Here is a 19,426-nt window from a genome sequence, read left to right as displayed (position 1 = left end):
GGATCCCTAACAGACTAGAAATACAAAGGAATAATGGAAGTAAATTCCCATCAATGCTGTGGTCTATTTATTTACACATTATTTAATCATCAGTTCCCCGCTGGTGTATTGGCCACGATAATAATTGTTCAGGGGCATTAACTAAACCCAACTGTGCACAGCTTTTTTCACCGCCGGCTCGGTTTGATTGGCACGGTCGGTTTCCTAGGAATTACCCGATGCGTTTCCAAACAGCGTCTGGTTTTCTCATCAACTTCTGTCATTGTTTCACTGATTGTAATTCCTCGTTGTCTAACTAGAGGAAGTCACAGAGGAAGTGAGGTCCGAGGAAGAGGGAAGAGTGCGAGGATATCTCAGCTGAGCTCGGAAAAAGGAAAACGCAATTAAAAATGAACAAATAGATAAAACATGGATTGCAAAGATTTCATGGTTTGTGGCTGTGAATGTTTACTTCATTGCTTTCGGTTAAAAAAAGACTATATCTGTAGGGCTTCTTTTTTAAATGGCAGAACGAAAAAGATACATTGTTATTTGACATAAACCAAAAATAAAAATAATAAAAAGCTTCTTTTTTTTTTTCATATAATACCTATATATTGTAGGGCTTTTAAAAAAATGACATAATGGAAGATATACACTTTTATGCGACATTAACCAGCTAATTTATGTTGTTGTTTTTCAGAAATGACAATTTGTTGTCTTTTTTTTAATTTGCATTATGGAAAAGATACTTTTTCGACTAAAGTCAAAAGTCAATTATATTCTTCTTATCTGTACGATTTTTACCAGGAACAAAAAGATCCGGTCGCAACGTCATGATCTGAAAGGTGGTGAGTTGGTTAAACAAAATGTAAAAGCTCTAGTCTTGCATTTTTATACAAGGAGGCCAGTGAAGCCTCATCTCAGCAACCAATTCCATCTCTCAGAGTTGAAAATGTATCGTGGTGTGTGAAAAGAACTCTTGACTTAAATATTCAAAACAGATTTTGAAAACCAGAAAGAATATTTTCATGAAAAGAGCATCCTTTAAAGGAAAACTAAAGTGAAAACCCATTCACATGTTTCAAATGTGAATGCAGTAAGTCCCTCGTCATGATCATGTTTTGAACTTATTCCTTTATAAAGTTCTCCTCTGTCTGAAATCTCGGCGAACAAGAGGTTATGGGAGCGAAGCCCAGTGTGATGTAATAATGGCTTCACTCCTCCTCCAGTTAGCTGTAAACATGTCAGCTTTGTTTATAGAACGAGCCCCTTGGTGGTGGAGACTTCCTGGAGTCTGTGTAACAAATCTTGATGTTTGACCAATCACAGCAGAGTGGGTGTGGTTATGGTAAACAATATCTCCAGAAAAAGCGGTCGGGGCTTAAGCACATTTTCTATTGTCAATATTTCAATGAAAAGAGTTTTGTATAAAAAGACACATACTGATGATACAATAGAGGTCCAAGATCAATTGAAGAGACACTTAAATGAATGCATTAGTTGCCTTGTAATACACATTTGAAAGCAGACAATGTTTCTCACTGCTTGTTAATCATTGATCTATTTATATTTTAAATCGGCGTCTGTAGATTAGCTCTTTGCTAGGCTGATTTGACGTGTCCCAGTTGGCAAGACTCACAGTTGGCACTCCTTTTTGGAGCAGCACTGCTCAGTCTTACCTTCCTTCAGTTCTATTCAAGGTTGTTTTAATGTCGTGACATTCAGGAACTGAAGAATTCTTTCTCTCTTATCGAGCAAAACTGAAAAAGCAATCTCCAGGACATTGAAGGGTAATTTGTGGTCGAGGAAACCGTGAATGTGTTTCATTTACTATTCTGAAGCTGAACAGAGACATGGGTTTTTCCAAGAACATCAGTGACAGTGGTTTATTTTAAAAAAATTGAGCTCATAAGAAGAAGCTATGAGTTCAAAAGTTTAAATGAGGGATGAAAAAAATGAAAACCAAACAAATCGGTTCATAAACTCTGTTTTCCAATATCTACCATTGTTGAGCTTAGCTTTAACGTTGCTAGCTTAAGAGCGCAACAGTCACATAATCATTTTGGGATCGTGCTGTGGATACGTTGCATCTATATGGTTAAGAAGTGTATTTAAAATGGTGTGTCGTCGACGTCTGTTGTGTGTGTCAAGTGTCAGACTTGATTAAACAAAGTTGTTAAATGAAAGAAAGGGAGAAAAAAAAAAAACGGCGTAGTGTAACAAACGCCAGAAATACTCACTCCCACCCGTGTGAATTATATAAGTCATATTTTACGTTGTTGACTTGCTGTCCCCCACTTGAAAACGAATCTCCTGCTGGAAATCTCTTTTATCTGAATGTAAACAGATCAAGGTTAATCTCGACAATCGATTGCTTGCAATCATAATAACAGAAGTTGAAGATCTGCACCCTTGAATTGGCTTTTCAAGGTCCATTATCTTGCACCAAAGTAGTGGTTGTCGTAACCTATTGTGGTGAACAGTCAGAAGGGGAATGAACCATGCTTCGGTGCACTGGTGCATGAGTAAATGATTGTTAAACGCTGCCATTATGATAAATCTCCGCGAAATCTGTGTACAGCAAACATATGTCCCCGGGGAACTGAAAATTTCGCTAAAACGTCGGGCGGCGGTTTAAGGAAGCAGATGTGGGTTAAGAGTAAATCCCCTGTATTAGCATTTGTGCTGTTCGTTTCTCTGAGGAGGGGTAGTTAAGGGGGAGATTTAGGGGATAAGTTGTGGGTACTTGGCATCATTTACCTGTTCCGAAAGCTGCTTGCCTCTGAGAAAGAAGCCCAGGAGGCAGCCGATAACCACGGCCAACACCGACAGGATGAGCAGACCGTTTTGCTTGCAGACATTCTTCACCCGTCCCCAGACTTCGTCCAGAGCCACAGCCATTCTCCTCCGCCTGCTTGTCCTGGTCCTGACCGCAACTTCACGAAACCCCCCTTCCGAGAAAACCACTCTCTTATTCAGCCATATAGACCCGGTCAAAGTGCCACCAGCACCGTAGAGGAAATGCCCGGTGCAGAAGAAGGTGGTCTAGGATGGTCCAAGCCGCAATTGGGAATGCGCTCGGTTAAGAAAAGAGGTAGATGTCTCCAAACAACATAAAGCACTTGAGAAAGTCCCACGATCTGTGCACCAAGCTGCATCCGTGGTTATTCTACACAAGACTAAGAGCATCCCAGAAAAGCTACCCGGTCTCCTGCTCCGTCAGCCACCTCCCTCCGCAGCTCTCTGGCCCGGTCGCAGATCCTGCCAGCAGCCAACAGGGGGCTCTGCAACAGCTGGTGGTATTGTCATCAGGGTTAATACTACGATCCTATTAGGCCGAGCTGCACGACTCAGATGTAAGGCCGGATTACAGAGCTCTCTGAACAATTGGAGGGTGGATCGTTTGGAGCAAATGCAAAGTCAAATTCACCACATGTTTAGATAAAACGGTAAATTTTAAATTATTATTATGAAACGTACACCAGTACACTCGCAGTTGACGCTATATTCATTTGAGAATTGGTGGACGGATTTACATTTAAGGGGTCACAAAATTCAACATTGGGTTTGACCTCATCAATGAGATGCCTTTTTTTTCATTTTAAATATTATTAACCATTGTGAGGTCAATGTTTGCACAATGCTAGTAGCAGTGGCGGCTATATTGGCTGATATTCTAGATGGGGTGCTTTGTGCCAGTACATTTATCTGCCTTTACCAATAAAGAAAGCGGTTTAAACTAGTGGTCAAAACTTAGACATTATTAATGTTAGGTAGAAATCTTAGATGGCTGAATAATAATTCATGTTGTAGGTGATCAGGGAGGCAAGGCACTCACTTTGAGTGGTCAGTGGGGTCAACTCTACTGAAAATAAACTAATTTTTCTGTATAGTATATTATGCGTGACGATTTTTTTTTGTGTCCATGTCTTGGTTTCAATCAAAATTTGAAGGGAGTAGAAAATCAACCTCGTGTCAACTAAGGGTTGGGATTATTATTACTCGGAGTAATTGGTGTTTTTTTGGAGTGTGTCAGTTCGGAGACAGTGGGAAATGCGAAATACTCTGTCCCAATACTACACATACTGTCGATCTTAATTCTTAGCCCTCTGTTTCGCCCTCCATTTTGCGGGTGGCCAAGAGATGGAGGGGTGTCCCAATTATCCGTTGGATGAAGGGACAAGTCGTAGGGCCAGATATCCCTTGAAAACGAGGGAGGATTTAGCAAGAAATGTTGTGAATTTGTGACAATGGAGAAGCAATTACGCAACAAAGAGCATAAACTCCTTGCTAATAAACTATCCGATATGTGATATATTGTATATAAGCAACTTCGCTTCAGGGTTTCTTGTGACTGCAAAAGTAAGTAATGATTTTATGAGTTAAAATAGTGAATAGTGTCTCAATAAAATAATAAATAGTTATACGTTTATTGTACATTTTAGCAATTGCGAAACTATTATAGGGAGGTGTTTTTATCGACACTCAAGTTAGGGAGTTCAGTCGCGTGACCTTATCCCGGTGTAATTCGCGTAAACAAGCTGTCTCGCAACTTTATGCGGCGATATCTCAGCGATCCTTTGACCAAAATTGCCAAACTACATACCAAAATAAAGGGAATTTTGTTGTTAAATAGTGACATAAATGGCAGAAATCCTTTGAGCCGATATTGTAAAATTTTACTTAAGGAGTGAGAAAGTCTTGCGGCAGCGCTATCCCCGCTGGCGGTCACAGAAATTGGGTCGGGGTCGCAAATTGCATCGGGTCACATTCTGTTGTGCGACAAGGTTTCGGCACCAATATACCCAAGTTACCTTTTTGCCAGATGTACTTTCTTGTTTGTCTTCCTGATGTGTTTACTAAAGTTTATTATTGATCCTCTCGTTGCGGCAAATGAGGTGAAGTCTTTTCATATCCTGAACCGTGAACTAAAATGTTATTATTGTGTTTATGCTCATATATATCGCCAGAGCAGTCATTTGTTAAACATGTCATATTAGTGTTCCTCTAATCTGTATGTTCCCGTCGTTGCTTTACAGGAAACGACAGACAAGCTTCCAAAACTAGGAATATTTCAAGCAAAAGTACAAGGTATGTTGCTTTTATGTCTATTAAAAATACAGATAAAGATATTGTTATATGTATTTTTAAGCCTGTATTAATACAAATATCGCGCTCCTCATGTGTGTGCTTCAGGTCCTTTAAATGTGGAGCAGTTTTGGAGACAACAGCTGCTAACTTTTATAAATGATTTAGCATTTAGGAGGTGCTCAGGTAAATTGCCATCTGTTGAAATGATAGCTAGTTAGGCAGCATCTTTTCAGAGGGAGGATCCCAACTACAATCCCACATGATGTTTTCTGTGTCTCTCACCTATGCTTAAACCATCAACCACAAATCACTTGTACAAATAAACCATTGCTTATATATCATGTGTCTCTGTCCTCTAGGACAGTGGTACCCAACCCCTGGTCAGCAAGCCAGCCAAACCAGTCCGTCAGGTATTTGTTACCGGAAGAAAGAAAACATTATTTAAATTCTGTTCTATTGATTAATACTGTCTGAAAGGTGTTTTGTTTTGAGCTTTGACATGTCCAGAGGCTCCTTTCAGTCAAGCTTACTCCTTCCTGCGAGCAACGGGAGCCTGGAGCCCTGCAACTGCAACATTTTTACACAGTTATGTTTTCAGTTGTGTTTAAAAGTCTGTCTGCCCTGCAGAAATCTTTGTGTACTGTTTATATATATATATAATGTACATTTATAAACTATTTTAGTTCACTTTTTTATACTAGTTACACTCTTTTGTTTGTTCAAAACATGTTTTAATGCCACATAACATTCAGTCAGCAACAACAACTGATGACGTAGCAAGGGGTAGGACAGTCTAAATTCTTAGTGAACTATTTCTACCACTAGCCCTGGCTCTTGTTTTTTAGAGGTAGACGAAAGGATAGGGGCTGTAGGGGTAAGGGGTAAGGTAAGGTAAAACTTTACCTTACCCTAAGGTAAAACTTTACCTTACCTTACCTTACCTAGAATCGAGTCACAGCCCAAGATTTCTAAGGGGTATGGAAAGTAGCTGATGTTTGTTTGTATGTTTTTAACGCAAAATACACTTAAGGGCAAGCTAGAAAAGTTTTCTAAATGGTGTCATTGATGTTGAAATTTGTTTTACTTAAAAAAAAGACATGTCATCTGGGGAGTGAGACCCTCATATTTACAAACAATTGGGTCCGAGTGGGAGCGAAACAAAACGACAAAACAATGTCACAAGGAAGGTATGCACAACGACTGCCATACCATCGAGCACTTTCTTCAGGGAGCGGGTATTGTAAGAGATGGTGTAAGATTGATGCAACAGGAATCTTGAAATGGTGAGCGACTTGACACGGGGACTGAGATGATGCGGTAGTGCTTCACAAAGGGAAAAGAGATTGGACAAGCACCTCATAAAAAACGAAGCCTTTCAAGAGATAGTAGGAAATCCTACTCCTCACCTTATCATAAGATGCACCTCATTTTTGTTTTGTTTCCGTGGTGAAAGTGAAGGCCTGCAGAGGACGGCTATTGGATTTCTTCAGCTGCAGACGACAGCCTGTCAAAAAGATCGCTCACGGATTACACAGGAGCCGCGCACCAGATGTGGCATCTGCGATTACAATTAGAGTAATATCATCCATCAAATAAAAGCTTGTTATGGCACAAGAGCATTTTTTTCACGTGGCATTTTGTTAATGAAAATGAATGAAATCCTCCATGTAAAGACAGCCACTTATCTCATGGAACCACATCTACAGAATTATTAAAATATTTTGCATCTAATACCTGAGAAAAAATAAAAACAAAACACAACATCACTTTGAACGATTTGTCTTCTTTTTATCCTGCATCTATCACACAAGCACATCAAGTTTCTTTCGTGCTGTGTTCAGAGTCTCTTTTTTTTTTAATTTGACTTAAAAAAAAAGTTTTATTCAGAAAGCTCTGACCAAACGCAGTAATGTTCCCCGCACGCTGCCACTGACAGCCCAGCAGCCCAGCAAGAATGAGCCTTAAATTGTGGAAGTCACAGTTGGAATAGAAATTATAAAAAAATAAAATAGACTTAAGTGTTTGGATGGGTTTTGTTAATTTGCAAAAACCATGTCACACCTTACAAATACAAAACCATTTTGTCTTGTTATTAGGTGGTCAGTTGAGCTGTGAAGCTGCCGCTCGCCACAGGATTGGGGACGTTTCTTATATGTACCTTTCTGAATAAAGTGGTGCTGAATCAAGATCACAGGATTTGAACCGACAAGTCTCTTGGTTATCAGAATCATTTGAAAAGGTTTACACGTTTTTGCAATTGATTATATTCTAATTTTGGTTTGACTTTTACTGACAGAGTTGAAAAATAATTTGGCTACAAACGCACTTCTTGAACTTGTGGTAAAGACCGCTTTAGCCAAGACCAGAACACTACCCTGGGGGGATCCTGACGGTAAAAATAGGGGTGGGAAACCCTTTAAACTAGTTGAGAGAGGGAACAGTTCTGTTAGTCTCCCATTTTCGCCACCATGTCAAAGTGTGGGGTTAGTTTTGTTGGGACGATTCTTAGATCTTAGTGCTGGGGCCCAGTACAGATAAACCTTGATTTGGAAGGGACAACTCAGGCTTTTTGAAGAGGGTTTGGCAACAAGTAACAATGGCAATGGCAACATAACCTGTGAACCATCTTGCTCGCCATGAGCTTTCCTTTAACTGACGAAGCGTGACCGCCACAGACTTGTAGAACATGCAGAGGAGTTTCCTCAAAAGTACAGTTTACTCTGAACTTTCTTTTACACATGGTCTGTGTTGCAGGACCAGTCCAGTTTACTGTCCAGCCACACACCGAGGTACTTATAGTTGTCCACTATGTCCACTTTGTCGCCTCTGATGGACACTAGGTGTGGTTTTGTCCTGGACCTCCCGAAGGCAAAAACCAGCTGCTTGGTCTTTTAATATTTGTTATAATCAAACATGCATAGATACAAATACACAAACGTCTTGTTGAAACCAGTCCAAAGCTCTTAAAAATGCAGCGTGATGGTGAGATGTTTATTTGATGCATTTAATTGTATTTTTATCTGAACATCGGTCCGTGAATACATTTCTGAAATATAAACCAAAAAGGTCGGGGACCCCTGGTGGAAATGATGAAGGATCAACTAGTCTAAAATGCACCCACCAAAAAGAAAAACACAAAATACATAACATGTCATCTTGTTATTGGGCTCAGGGCGTCCAATATTAAAACTGTGAATCCCCGAATAACTCTTCTTGAGACTGCACCAAGTCTATCATTTTCATTCCTGACCTGGAAACAATACGATTTTACGTTGGGTATTATACTTTCATTTTGTGTAGAAGCTGAACGCTAACAATGGTAAACATCTCTCACTTATCTTTGCATTTCTTAAAAAAAAAAAAAAAAACTTTTCTAAATAGAAAGAGAAGCATTTCCAGAAGAAAATGCAGTGCGAATGCTGGCCCTGCTGTGCTGTGGAAGTAGTAGTGGAATCAGTATTAAAAGTAGAAGAAGTGGAATTAGTAGTAAAAGTAGAAGTAGTGGAATTAGTAGTAAAAGTAGAAGTAGTAGTAGTAGTAGAAGTAGTAGTGGAAGTATTAGTGGAATTAGTAGTAAAAGTAGAAGTAGTAGAAAATTAAAAGTAGTAGTAGAATTAGTAATTAAATAAGAAGTAGTAGTAGTATAAGTAATATAAGTAGTAGTGGAAGAAGTAGTGGAATTGGTAGTAAAAGTATATGTAGTGGGTCAAAGGAGTTGAAACATGAGTTGATTTTCCCCATTGAAATGAATGAGTTGAATGAGTTTGTGCGTGAAGTAATTAGGAGTAATGTAGTCTACTTGTTCTCCATTGTAGCGTAAAATCATCCTGCATGTCGCCGTTCAACAAGGTGGAATCTGATTTTAAATGCAACCAGTCGGATTCAATGCAAAGTATCCTTCAGAACTTTTAGTTCCTTTTCACATTCTTTGGGTAAGAACACTGTGAAAAGGTGACCAAGCATATAGGAATCGTACGACCACAGGTCATAAAGAATTTTTTTAATGCTTCACATCGGTTGAGTTCCTTCTATAGACGCAGAACAAAGGTATTTCGTCCTTGTCAATCTCCGTTGCCACCTGGCAGTTTATTGTGCTGCAAAAAACTCAGCTACAGCCTGACTAAGATCTTATACCTACTGCTGGTCTTGGATCCAATTCTCTATTACCGGAACAGGTTACCAATATTGCTCAAAATATATTCCCATTAGAAATGAACAAAGCACACAAATCTGCCCAATGTTTTTTGCACTATGTACTGTTCTTTAAATGAACTGCAGAATACAAATGGCAACAATGGTAAAAAAAAAAAAAAAGAAAACATAGTGAAATAAAAATACATCTTAATGCGACGCTAAATTAGTAGTAGTGATACTGTAATGACCCGCTTTTTGTTGCTTCTGATTGGTTCATATTGCGTGGGGCCTTCTGTGATTGGCTAGAAGAAGATTATTGTCATGAAAAGATAAATATTGAGTATTGAATATGAGACTTTATGTAAATATAAGCGTGAAAAAATCAAACATTTGATTTAAGGCCAAAATGTATTTTTTTAATATTCTTTTGTATTTAGTTAGTGTAGTTTAGTTTGTGCCTCAAGCTTTACCTTTTCATTGCAGTTGTATTTCCGAACAGAGAAACTAAATAAGACCCTTACGAACATTAAACATTACTGGTAAAAGACATCAGCCAGAATGTGGAAAATCAAGGCAAATAAACGTATCTGTTGGCATTATATTGGCGACATTCAGAGATACGGCAAGGCAGCGCGCGTCAATTGCATGTATCAAAGGAGTTTGTGATGGATTGCGCATTGAGAGGTGAGGCACTGCCTCACCTGCCTCCCCTGACCGCACATCCCTGCCCCATATGCACATTGTGTTTTACCGTTTTTTCAGCTTAGTAAACTTAACCAAAACGAGCATCCTGACTTGTCAAGAAGTACAGGCTAATACAGCTTCAGAAGAAAAACCTTTTTAGACAGTAATAATAAACGCAGAATAAATTAGATAAATCTTTACCAAGTCGCTGGAACCATTCCATTTACTCACAGAAAAAGTAGTTTTGTGATGGGATAAATCCTCCTCATTAGGTTTGTCATATTTATCACATTTATCACTTGTTATTCTAACGCTGCTGGAGTTTCTTTCATTTCCGCTTCTGTGGCAAACAAATTTGAAGTAAATAAGAATTCTCCTCCTCTGACGAAGTGACTCCGGCCTTGAGCAATAAGGGCTTTTCATGTCTGTTGCTTTTAATTAACCGCTTACGTGCAGTGGCTGGGATTGGGCATAACAATTGCAACAATACATTTGTTTGCTTTGGAGAAAAATCAGACCGATATTAGTATGTTCCTATTTGTCTCTAAGGACTAATGATTGTGAATTGGAGCTAAAACTCAAAGATCAGACACCGGATTTGGATCAGAGTCAGTTTTCTAAACTAACATTTTTAAATCCCATCGAAATCATTGGATGGTGTCGTCCACTCCTCTCTCTCTGTCCCACTCAACATTTTCTCCTTCTGAAAGTAAGGGAAGGAGGCGTGGCTTGATTGTTTGTGTTGTGCGACTTCATCACGAAATAGTACTTCCACTGTCAAAACACGACGACTCTTTCACGCATTTTTTTTTTCCACGATCCGCCATGTTCTCTGCCATGAGTTGGATGTTTTCCTGAGGCGGTGTGCTTCAAACCTTGAGTGTCCATGCAGGGAATGTTAATATGTGTTACCGGGCAATGAGCAGGTGTGACTAACAACGTAGCTGGCCGGGGTTCTCTAATAAAGTCATGCAACACGAGCTGCCGTTCCGATTTGGTCGGATAAAATGACATGATCATCACATCAGCACAAAGCCATTGTGTGAGTGAGAGTAATGTAATTGACAAATGAAGTATATGAAGGAGTCTTCAACGAGAATACGAATCCAGCAGTGATCTACCTTGCTGCCTGGTCATGCTCAGAATATGGCTTCCTGAATTACCACTATTGTATGTGGCTGTCGTCCACAGGGACTTTTTAAACGAGGGGTTTGTGTTTCCAATGAGGCTTGTACTGTTCCTTTCACATAATGCCGGCGATGGGTTCTAGAAAGATTTCATCTCTCCATTTACGCGTATTCGTGCCTACAAATTGCTTCTCAATGGTCCTGTAATCTCTGTGGACTTGCGCTGTACACTGTGGTGAACCTCTTGTTATTTAGGAGTCGAAGCATACATTGAGTTGACATGCACGAGCAGCAGTAGCTCAGTTTTTCCGCAGGAAAATAAATTGCCTGCAGCTACAATATTCTGGGGACTGACTCGAACGGATGCGATTTCTATTTTTTTCAAGAGTCAAAATCTGCTCTTCAGCAGTCAGTGAGTTCTTTTGGTCGGTCTGTGCAAAGAGACACTGAGAAAGTGTAACGATATTCTTTCTTGTTATCTTTCTTTGTGAACATGTACAAAATAATTATTATTAAATAAGAAAGTTAGTAAAGCAAAGGTTATTTGTAAAGCAACTTTCTAGACCAGGGCCACAGAGCGCTTTTACAATCAAAAACAATACACAGTTAAAATATATACTTTAAAAAATCATAAGACAAACACAGTTATAGTCCCAGAAATTAGGAAAAAGCCTGCACAAATAAAACTGTCTTAAGATGTTTCTTGAAGGAGTCACTAGATCCATCAAGGTTAGAGGGAGAGGAAGATCGTTCCAAAGCTTAGGAGCAACAGCCTGGAAGGATTTCTCTCTTCTGGTCCTGAACCAGTCCTGAACCAATCAGGAACCATCAGCAGATTCTGATCCACAGACCTCAGAGCCCGAGCTGGGGTGTAAGGCTGGATCAGATCACTGATGTAAGGAGGAGCCTGACCATGAATAGATCTGAAAGTAAGAACCAGAATTTTAAAATGGATCCTGAAATAAACCGGCAGCCAGTGAAGAAATGTGAGTTCTTCTACTAGAGCGGGTCAGAATTCTCGCTATTAAGTATTGAAACTGTAAATGGTCTTCTTTTAGCTATGACGACCATTATCTACGACTTCATGAAGGCCTGATTTATTGAACCTGCTCTCGTTGGATGGCGACCCTTGGCTCTGTTGTCAACTTGGCTACTTTCTTTCGATATCTTGCAGCTGCAGATGCCTCCACTGACTTTTGTTGTGAAATGAAAAAAAACGGCGTGACCTTTTCTGGTTCCAGCTTCTGTGAAAATCACGTCATCCTCAGCAGGCGGTGGATTTCAGTCAGAGCTTTCCGAACCATCCTATTCTCGGCTGTGAATGAATTGCATATAGGAAAATGAAATCGCCTCTATGGTTTATAACAGGGCTACTTAAAGTGATAGTACACCCAATATTATAATGTCCCTCATAATCTTCTTTTTATTCGTGTCGAATAAGTGTTGGGATTATTTTCAGAGTAATCCCTCACTTTTATAGATGAGGCAGAAGTGCATATCCTTATGGCTTATGGCTGATCACTTTTCTTCCTTCAAAAAGACACCAAAAAAACATCCGTACTGCTCGTTCAAGCACTTTGTGACCCTGGTCTAGAAATGCACTTTACAAATAACTATACTTACTTACTTACTTACAGTTGTATTCAATCCCTGACAGGAGAAATTGTTCCAAGAACATTAAATGAGTTTTTTTTAGCTTGTTTGTAGTAGAAGCTTCAAGACTGCTCAAGGTTAAAATGATGCGGTTCACCCTTGTGTTATCACATTTGCTTTCGGGCCTTCGGTTCCCCTTGACCCTTAGATAACACAGCGTTAAAGCAAAATTGAAAATAAATTTGTCTGGCTCCCCTTCACTAAAAACTTCTTCCACCTTTATTGGGACGTTCTACAGCTCTTATAAAAAAAAAATGAATGGAAAACAAGTCGCCACGACAAACTGGTGTAATGCGGTTTGTTGGTGATGCGGTGACTGGGTGTGTCGCCAAGTCACGGAGTCAAGAGCATTTAAAAAAAAAAAAAAAACCTTTTGTCGGTAAGATTAAACATTTTTTTTCTTAGTATGGGCCGAGCAAAGGACTTCACCTTTGTGCAATGTTAGATGTTTGATGAATAAAGGTCATCACATCAACTGTTATCATTCACAGTCTTCAACTAAGGGAAAAATTATTTATTTCTAAAAGAAAATTGTAACAAAAATGAGTCAAATTCACAGTGAAACTGCACAAATTTCTAAAAAAAAAGAGAAGAAATTTGGTAAAAGGTGCAGTCTAGACAACATAGACGACTGTACTAGTCATGAAAATGTTAATGAAAATGAAACTAATAATCAAAATCAGAAAACATGTATAAAAAAAATATATCTTTAAGTGGTGCTGCGACGTAGAGCACCTTCCAGTAAACCTTCTTAACCTTTTTACCAGCTTTTAACAACATAAAGAACATGTTCATTTATTAATATCCGCAACATTCTAAGGGTTAGGGTTAGGGTCAGGGTTACTATAATGATGGGCAACTTTGCAAGACCTGTGGGTTTCTTTCGGGGAAAAACGCTCAACCTACACACTAATGCAGCGCTTTATCATTTCCGAGAGCCATCAGGCAGGAGTTCAGGGATGCATGATGGTCCATGTACACACACCGAGCACATTGTGTTCACAAAAATCCTTGCAATGCAAGCATTTGATGTGGCCTTGAATCCTATGTACATATCTAATACATATCTTGTATTGTGATGTATCAACAAAAGGTTCCATTTTATACCTTCATTTCAGCACAAGAAGTGATACGAAGGAGCATAAATATCAAAATGATTTCTTATAGTTTTTTAAAATTAAAATAAACATGATTGTTGTATTTGTGGAGTTGTGCGCTAATGACGCAGCAGGTTTCATCCATCAGTGACGGAGAATGTTTACTCTGTATGATGCGAAAAACAAGGGATCAAGGGAAAATGAAGAGGCTGGTGGGGAGGGCGGGGGGGGGGGGTGTGTGAGTGACAGGGCAGGGGGTCACTGGGCGATCATTTGAAAAAAAAAACCCCACAAAAGTATGAATGAAGTGATTTAGGATTTTCAAGTGATCGTGTTGCAAGGGAGCAGATTTTATTTCCGAAGGTTACTGCGACTGTGTGTGAGCGATGTTTGCGAACAAGGTGTGTTCTGTAACCATCACAATCCTACAACACTGTCAAATAATCCCTTTTCTTCTGCCAATTTTTTTTTTTTCTCCTGGCCCCGGATTGGACTGGCAGAGATAATCTGGGATTAGAGGCGGCAGTCAAGCCTTTCTGCGCGACTCATTCATTTTGAATGGCAGACATGTCGGACATCTACAGGTCATCCGCTCCCAGATGCGGATCACTACGTGGCCGATCGTACGGGAGAAAAGATTGACCAGATGTGAGCTGAGAAAAGAAGGAGGGAGGTCGTGCAGCTGCTTGGCTTTGCAATCTTCCATCATGGCCGCCCGTTGACAGTTGACAGTCATGACGTGGGTTTAGAAGCGGAGAAAAGGAAATAAACATATTTATAATATTTTAAACGATACGAATGTATAAAAGAAAAAATAGGTATTTATGATGAAGGTGCAAGAATGAAAGATTCAGATATGTTGTCACAAATAGATATAAATTAAAATGATCCTTTAAGAGAGAAATCCCTGATTTTGCTAAAAATATGGTCAGTTGGCAACTTTTTTGAAAATAAAGTTACAAAATATGAATAGAGTTTTGCTGAAATATGATTGGGTGTTGCGGCTATTACAGGCTAACTTGTCTGTCAAGCATGCGTCCTGTTGTGTAATTCAGGAAAACTAAAAAATAGATGGGAATATATCCAAAACATTTTTGAAGAAAATCCACCCTTGTCCTCTTCAATGGTGTTCAAAACCCAAGTCATTTATTGACTTAAAATTCACTGTGCATTTGCAATTATACATTTTAGTCTTATCTACATTCAATTGTGATTTAAACCCTTTTTTCTTTGATGTTGAAGTTTTCTTTGTGTGTTTTTCAGGCCATATTACAGGTAGCACATTTGTGTGTTAATTATTCCAATGCCAAAAAAGTTGCTTCATTCCAAAAACTGTTCAAATTCAAAAATAAAATTGAATCAAAGCAACTTTGATTGGATGGTAAACACACAAATCCACCTTATGCGACTTCTGAACGTTACTCATTCCAGCCTCAAGTGGACACTTGATTAACTGCGTCTTTCTTCACTTCTGATTAAGCTTCACTCTTTAAAACCACTGCTGTTTCAAAAACACGCTGAGCTGCCTTCGCTACAATGGAGAAGAAGTGAGCGATAGATCATCCTTTGTTTGATCAAAGGTTTTTTCGTTCGTGAAACATTATTCAATCAAATATTTAAAGGTTCACAGAAGTCGTCCAATAATTTGACCATTAATAATTCAACAGTTCAAACGAGAACAATTTGAGAGATTGTTCACTTTTAAAGACGCCTGAAAAAAAGAAAAAAAAAGAAGAAAGAATTGAGAATTATAAAAATGTTCCTCTTTGGTGGAAAACTGACGACTGGTCCATTACTGCCATTTCATGGATGTGTTTTTTCATGCAACACTGCAGTGCATTATGGATCATATACAGCTCTGAGGTAAACATCGACGTTACATATTCATTAACATTAATATTAACATTAACATTAATTACATAACTATTGTAACAGTTTGTTTTCATGTCTTAACAAGAAGGATCTGTCTCGCCTGCAGTTGATTCAGAACTCTGCAGCGAGAATTATAACCCGCTCCACTAGAAGAACTCACATTTCTCCGATCCTTAGAACTCTTCACTGGCTTCCAGTTTCTTTCAGGATCAACTTTAAAATTCTGGTTCTTACTTTCAGATCTATTCATGGTCAGGCTCCTCCTTATGTCACTGATCTGATCCAGCCTTACACCCCAGCTCGGGCTCTGAGGTCTGTGGATCAGAATCTACTTATGGTTCCTGAACACGGTTCAGGACCAGAGGAGAGAAATCTTTTCAGACTGTTGCTCCTAAGCTTTGGAACGATCTTCCTCTCTCTTTGCGCTTGATGGATCTACTGACTCCTTTAAGAAACATCTTAAGACGTTTCTATTTGTTCAGGCTTTTCCTTGAATTTCTCGAACTCCTGTATTGTTCTCAGTTTTATCTTGATCTTTAAAGTATGTACTTTTTTGAGTATTGTTTTGATTGTTTAAGCGCTTTGTGACCCTGGTCTCGAAAAGCGCTATATAAATAAATATTACTTACTTACTTACTTACTTACATCAATCTCTTTCTCGCATGAAGGATTTCTGTTTTTGTTAGTGCCGATAATCAAAGTGTAAACGTAATAATGTGGGTACAGATGAAACTTGTGATGAATATCGTGCAAAGGTTTGTTTATTCCAGAATCTAATAGGTTCATAACATGCAAACTCAAGCTATTTCAAGCCTTCACTTGATATCATTTTGATGATTATGGCAGTTACAGCTTATGAAAGCCTTGAATGGAAAATCTCAAAGAATATCACATACAATTAACAGAGGGAGGAATATTGGTCCTGAAAGGTTGAATCTTGCATATGTACTTAGTACTTGGTTCTGGCCCATTTGACATGTATTTCTGCCTCAATGCGGCGTGCAGTTAAAAAGACAGGAAAAAAAAAGAATCACCATCCCAACTCGCCTCTACTGAACACGTTCCATTGTGTTGTGTGTGGGATTACAAAGAAAGTGGAAAATGCAAATGTAACGTATTCCAAACTGAAAACCTTCTTTTAACGGAGTCCAACAATAATCTCGGGCACAAATATAATGATAGATATTCTGTGATCAAACTATTTTTTTCCCTTCCAAAAAAATGTCCATTTGATCAGTCCTTTATTTTTTTCTATTGACCAAGAACTCTCGTCTGCTTTATTGACCTCAAAAATGAATAAAAGCAACCCATTTCAGTGAAAGCTTCAAAAACAGAAATTAAAAACTTCATCAAAATTCAAACGTCACTCATTTTCTACCCACACTCATGTCAAGTAAGGGCTGGAACTATTTTCACCGTAATCCGCTTGTTTTTAGAGTTTTAGGCAAAAATATTTGTTCATTTTAATGTAACGACTGGAGCTCAGTTGTCTTTCTGCTACAAACAATCTTAAAACACAGACTTATTTAATTGTATTCTGAACAATTCCGCGCTACATTAAAATGAACATACAGACAAACCACTCACTTATATATGCATTTGAATTTATTTTGGACTGTGGGAGGAAACCTGAGTGCCAAGACTTTTTCTGAATCTAGACTAACCTTTCATATATTGTTTTCCTTCTGCAGTTTTATGAGCACTAATATCTAGAAAGGACCTATCTTATGTTGCGTCATTAGCTCGTAGTTTCCTCCTATAGACCAATATATTGATCATTAGTGTATATGTATATATATATATAAGGTATTTATATACAAAGTACCAGAATTTAACGTTGAATTCCTTTTGATTATGACCAGGGTGACTCTCAGATGAGCTTTATTCATCTCACGTTAGCCCTGAGGCACCGATACAATAAATATATATATATACTCAATGATACATTAATAATATATATATATATATATTTCTAGTACCAGGACTGTTTTATCCATTTTTATGACGACCAGGGTGACTCTCTGATCAGCTTTATTCATCTCATATTTGCCCAGAGGCGCTGACACTTCAATGGTTGCCAATTTCTACATTCCTGTCGTTAATGAATAGTGAAGAGAAAAGACTGTGACTAGAGTGTGAAAATGATAAGTAGCTAAATGCTGGAAAGACCATTGACAGAAAACAATGACGTGCAAATGAGTAGATGACTGGATGGTACATGAAAAGAACTGTGAATTCACACTTTTCTTGGGGGTTATTTTTATCCTCATCAGTTTTTGTTTGATTAGTTATTACGGCTAAAAACGCTAGATATTAACCGTTTTCCTGTCACTTGATCATTGTCTTCCTGAGTCAATGTTTTTTTTTTCTGTTGAAGACGATTTTTAAATGTCAAAGGAAACTGTCTGCAGCTGTCATACTTGTTGCTTTTTAAAGGTTTAATTGGATCCTTAAACTTTTAAAGCCTTCGCCAGATTGAATAAAACTGTGTGGAGAAAAGTGCGAGACTAACCTTAGATTCTGAAAGAAACACAGAGGAGGTATTTGGTCAGTAAGACGACTTCTAACGGCTACTTTTACTTCTATTTCATCTTCATTTTGTCAAGTTGAAAAAAACAAGTAAAAACATTAAAAAAAATAAAAATCTAAGATTAAGTTAAATATCACATTAGACAGCTAATACAACAGATACATCATGGACAAAATAAAATAATTAAATCTACAATTAGAAATGTTGTGAATTACAAAATATGTTTCCTTTTTTTGTCATTCATAAAAAGAACAATGTCTGGAGACTCATTTCAGTATCAGATGATATACTCTGTCATTTTTTGATTTAATTCAAAATGTATACCCCTGATACGCTACTAAATCTAAATTTATGTATTTTAAACAAACTTTAAAATGAATAAAAAGAAGCCCGTAACGCTTTCATATTCTGGTTATCACAAAATAAAGATTTCTTGAAGAGGCATCACAGTCAGCGGTTGAAGTCACTAAAATCTTCCAGGAGCCAAGATCATAAGCAGGCCCACAACTGAATCTAATTAATTTGATTTTTTTTGTAGTTTATTCACTTTAAAAAAAAAGTGTACCCCATAACACACAACGGTTTGTTTTCTCTCATCTGTGGATTAAATACAATTTTAAAGTGAATTGGATTTGCTAGTTTGGCTAGTATTCTGTAAATGTTTAAATAAAAAAAAAAACATGATTTGAAAACACTTGTGTTCAAGAAAATTGTGATATTATGATTTGAATAAATGTAGATCTCTAATGTCTAGAGAATCTAGCTCTAGCTCTATGAAGAGAAAAGAAAATTTGGATCACAATTTAAAAAAAACGAGGATAAAAATAGGGATTTATTGTAAATGTTGCAAACATTTTATATGTAAGTAAGTAAGTAAGTCATTTTTATTTGTATAGCGCTTTTTCCAGATTCAATTAAAATAAAATAAAAACAAATTATATTCTACGTATTTAAAGACTATTCATGATCCGTATCAGGGATTTTCAAAAAGTGGAAAAAGGTCCGCTGGAAAGATATTTACACCTTATAATCTCTTCTGTCTTCATATTTTTTATTTATTTATTTCCATTTCTATTATACGTTTATGTTATAAACATACACTAAAACACTAACCAGCGGAACAAACCACTACGCCGCCGTGTGGCAGAAGATGTCATTACACCATGAATGGTTCTAATAGATGGAGGGGTTGTGAGTTCCGGAGTTTCTCCCCCTCCACACACACACACACACACACACACACACCCCCACACACA

At 38.1% G+C, this 19,426-nt stretch overlaps 1 protein-coding gene across 1 annotated transcript in view; it reads right to left on the bottom strand.

The window, feature by feature from the left end:
- slc1a7a (solute carrier family 1 member 7a) overlaps positions 1-2,943 on the bottom strand; it is a 29,007-nt gene extending 26,064 nt beyond the window's left edge. The window contains exon 1 of the mRNA XM_087810733.1: positions 2,743-2,943. Within this exon, the coding sequence (XP_087666859.1) occupies positions 2,743-2,883 (141 nt within the window). The 5' untranslated portion in view covers positions 2,884-2,943. The remainder of the gene's footprint in view (positions 1-2,742) is intronic.
- Positions 2,944-19,426: the final 16,483 nt, after the last annotated feature.

The sequence above is a fragment of the Callionymus lyra genome, chromosome 16 (assembly GCF_982586985.1).
Source record: "Callionymus lyra chromosome 16, fCalLyr1.hap1.1, whole genome shotgun sequence".
NCBI classification, from domain to species: domain Eukaryota; kingdom Metazoa; phylum Chordata; class Actinopteri; order Syngnathiformes; family Callionymidae; genus Callionymus; species Callionymus lyra.
Note: the sequence above shows the minus strand (reverse complement) of the source record. Positions and strands in the feature narration are given on the sequence as shown.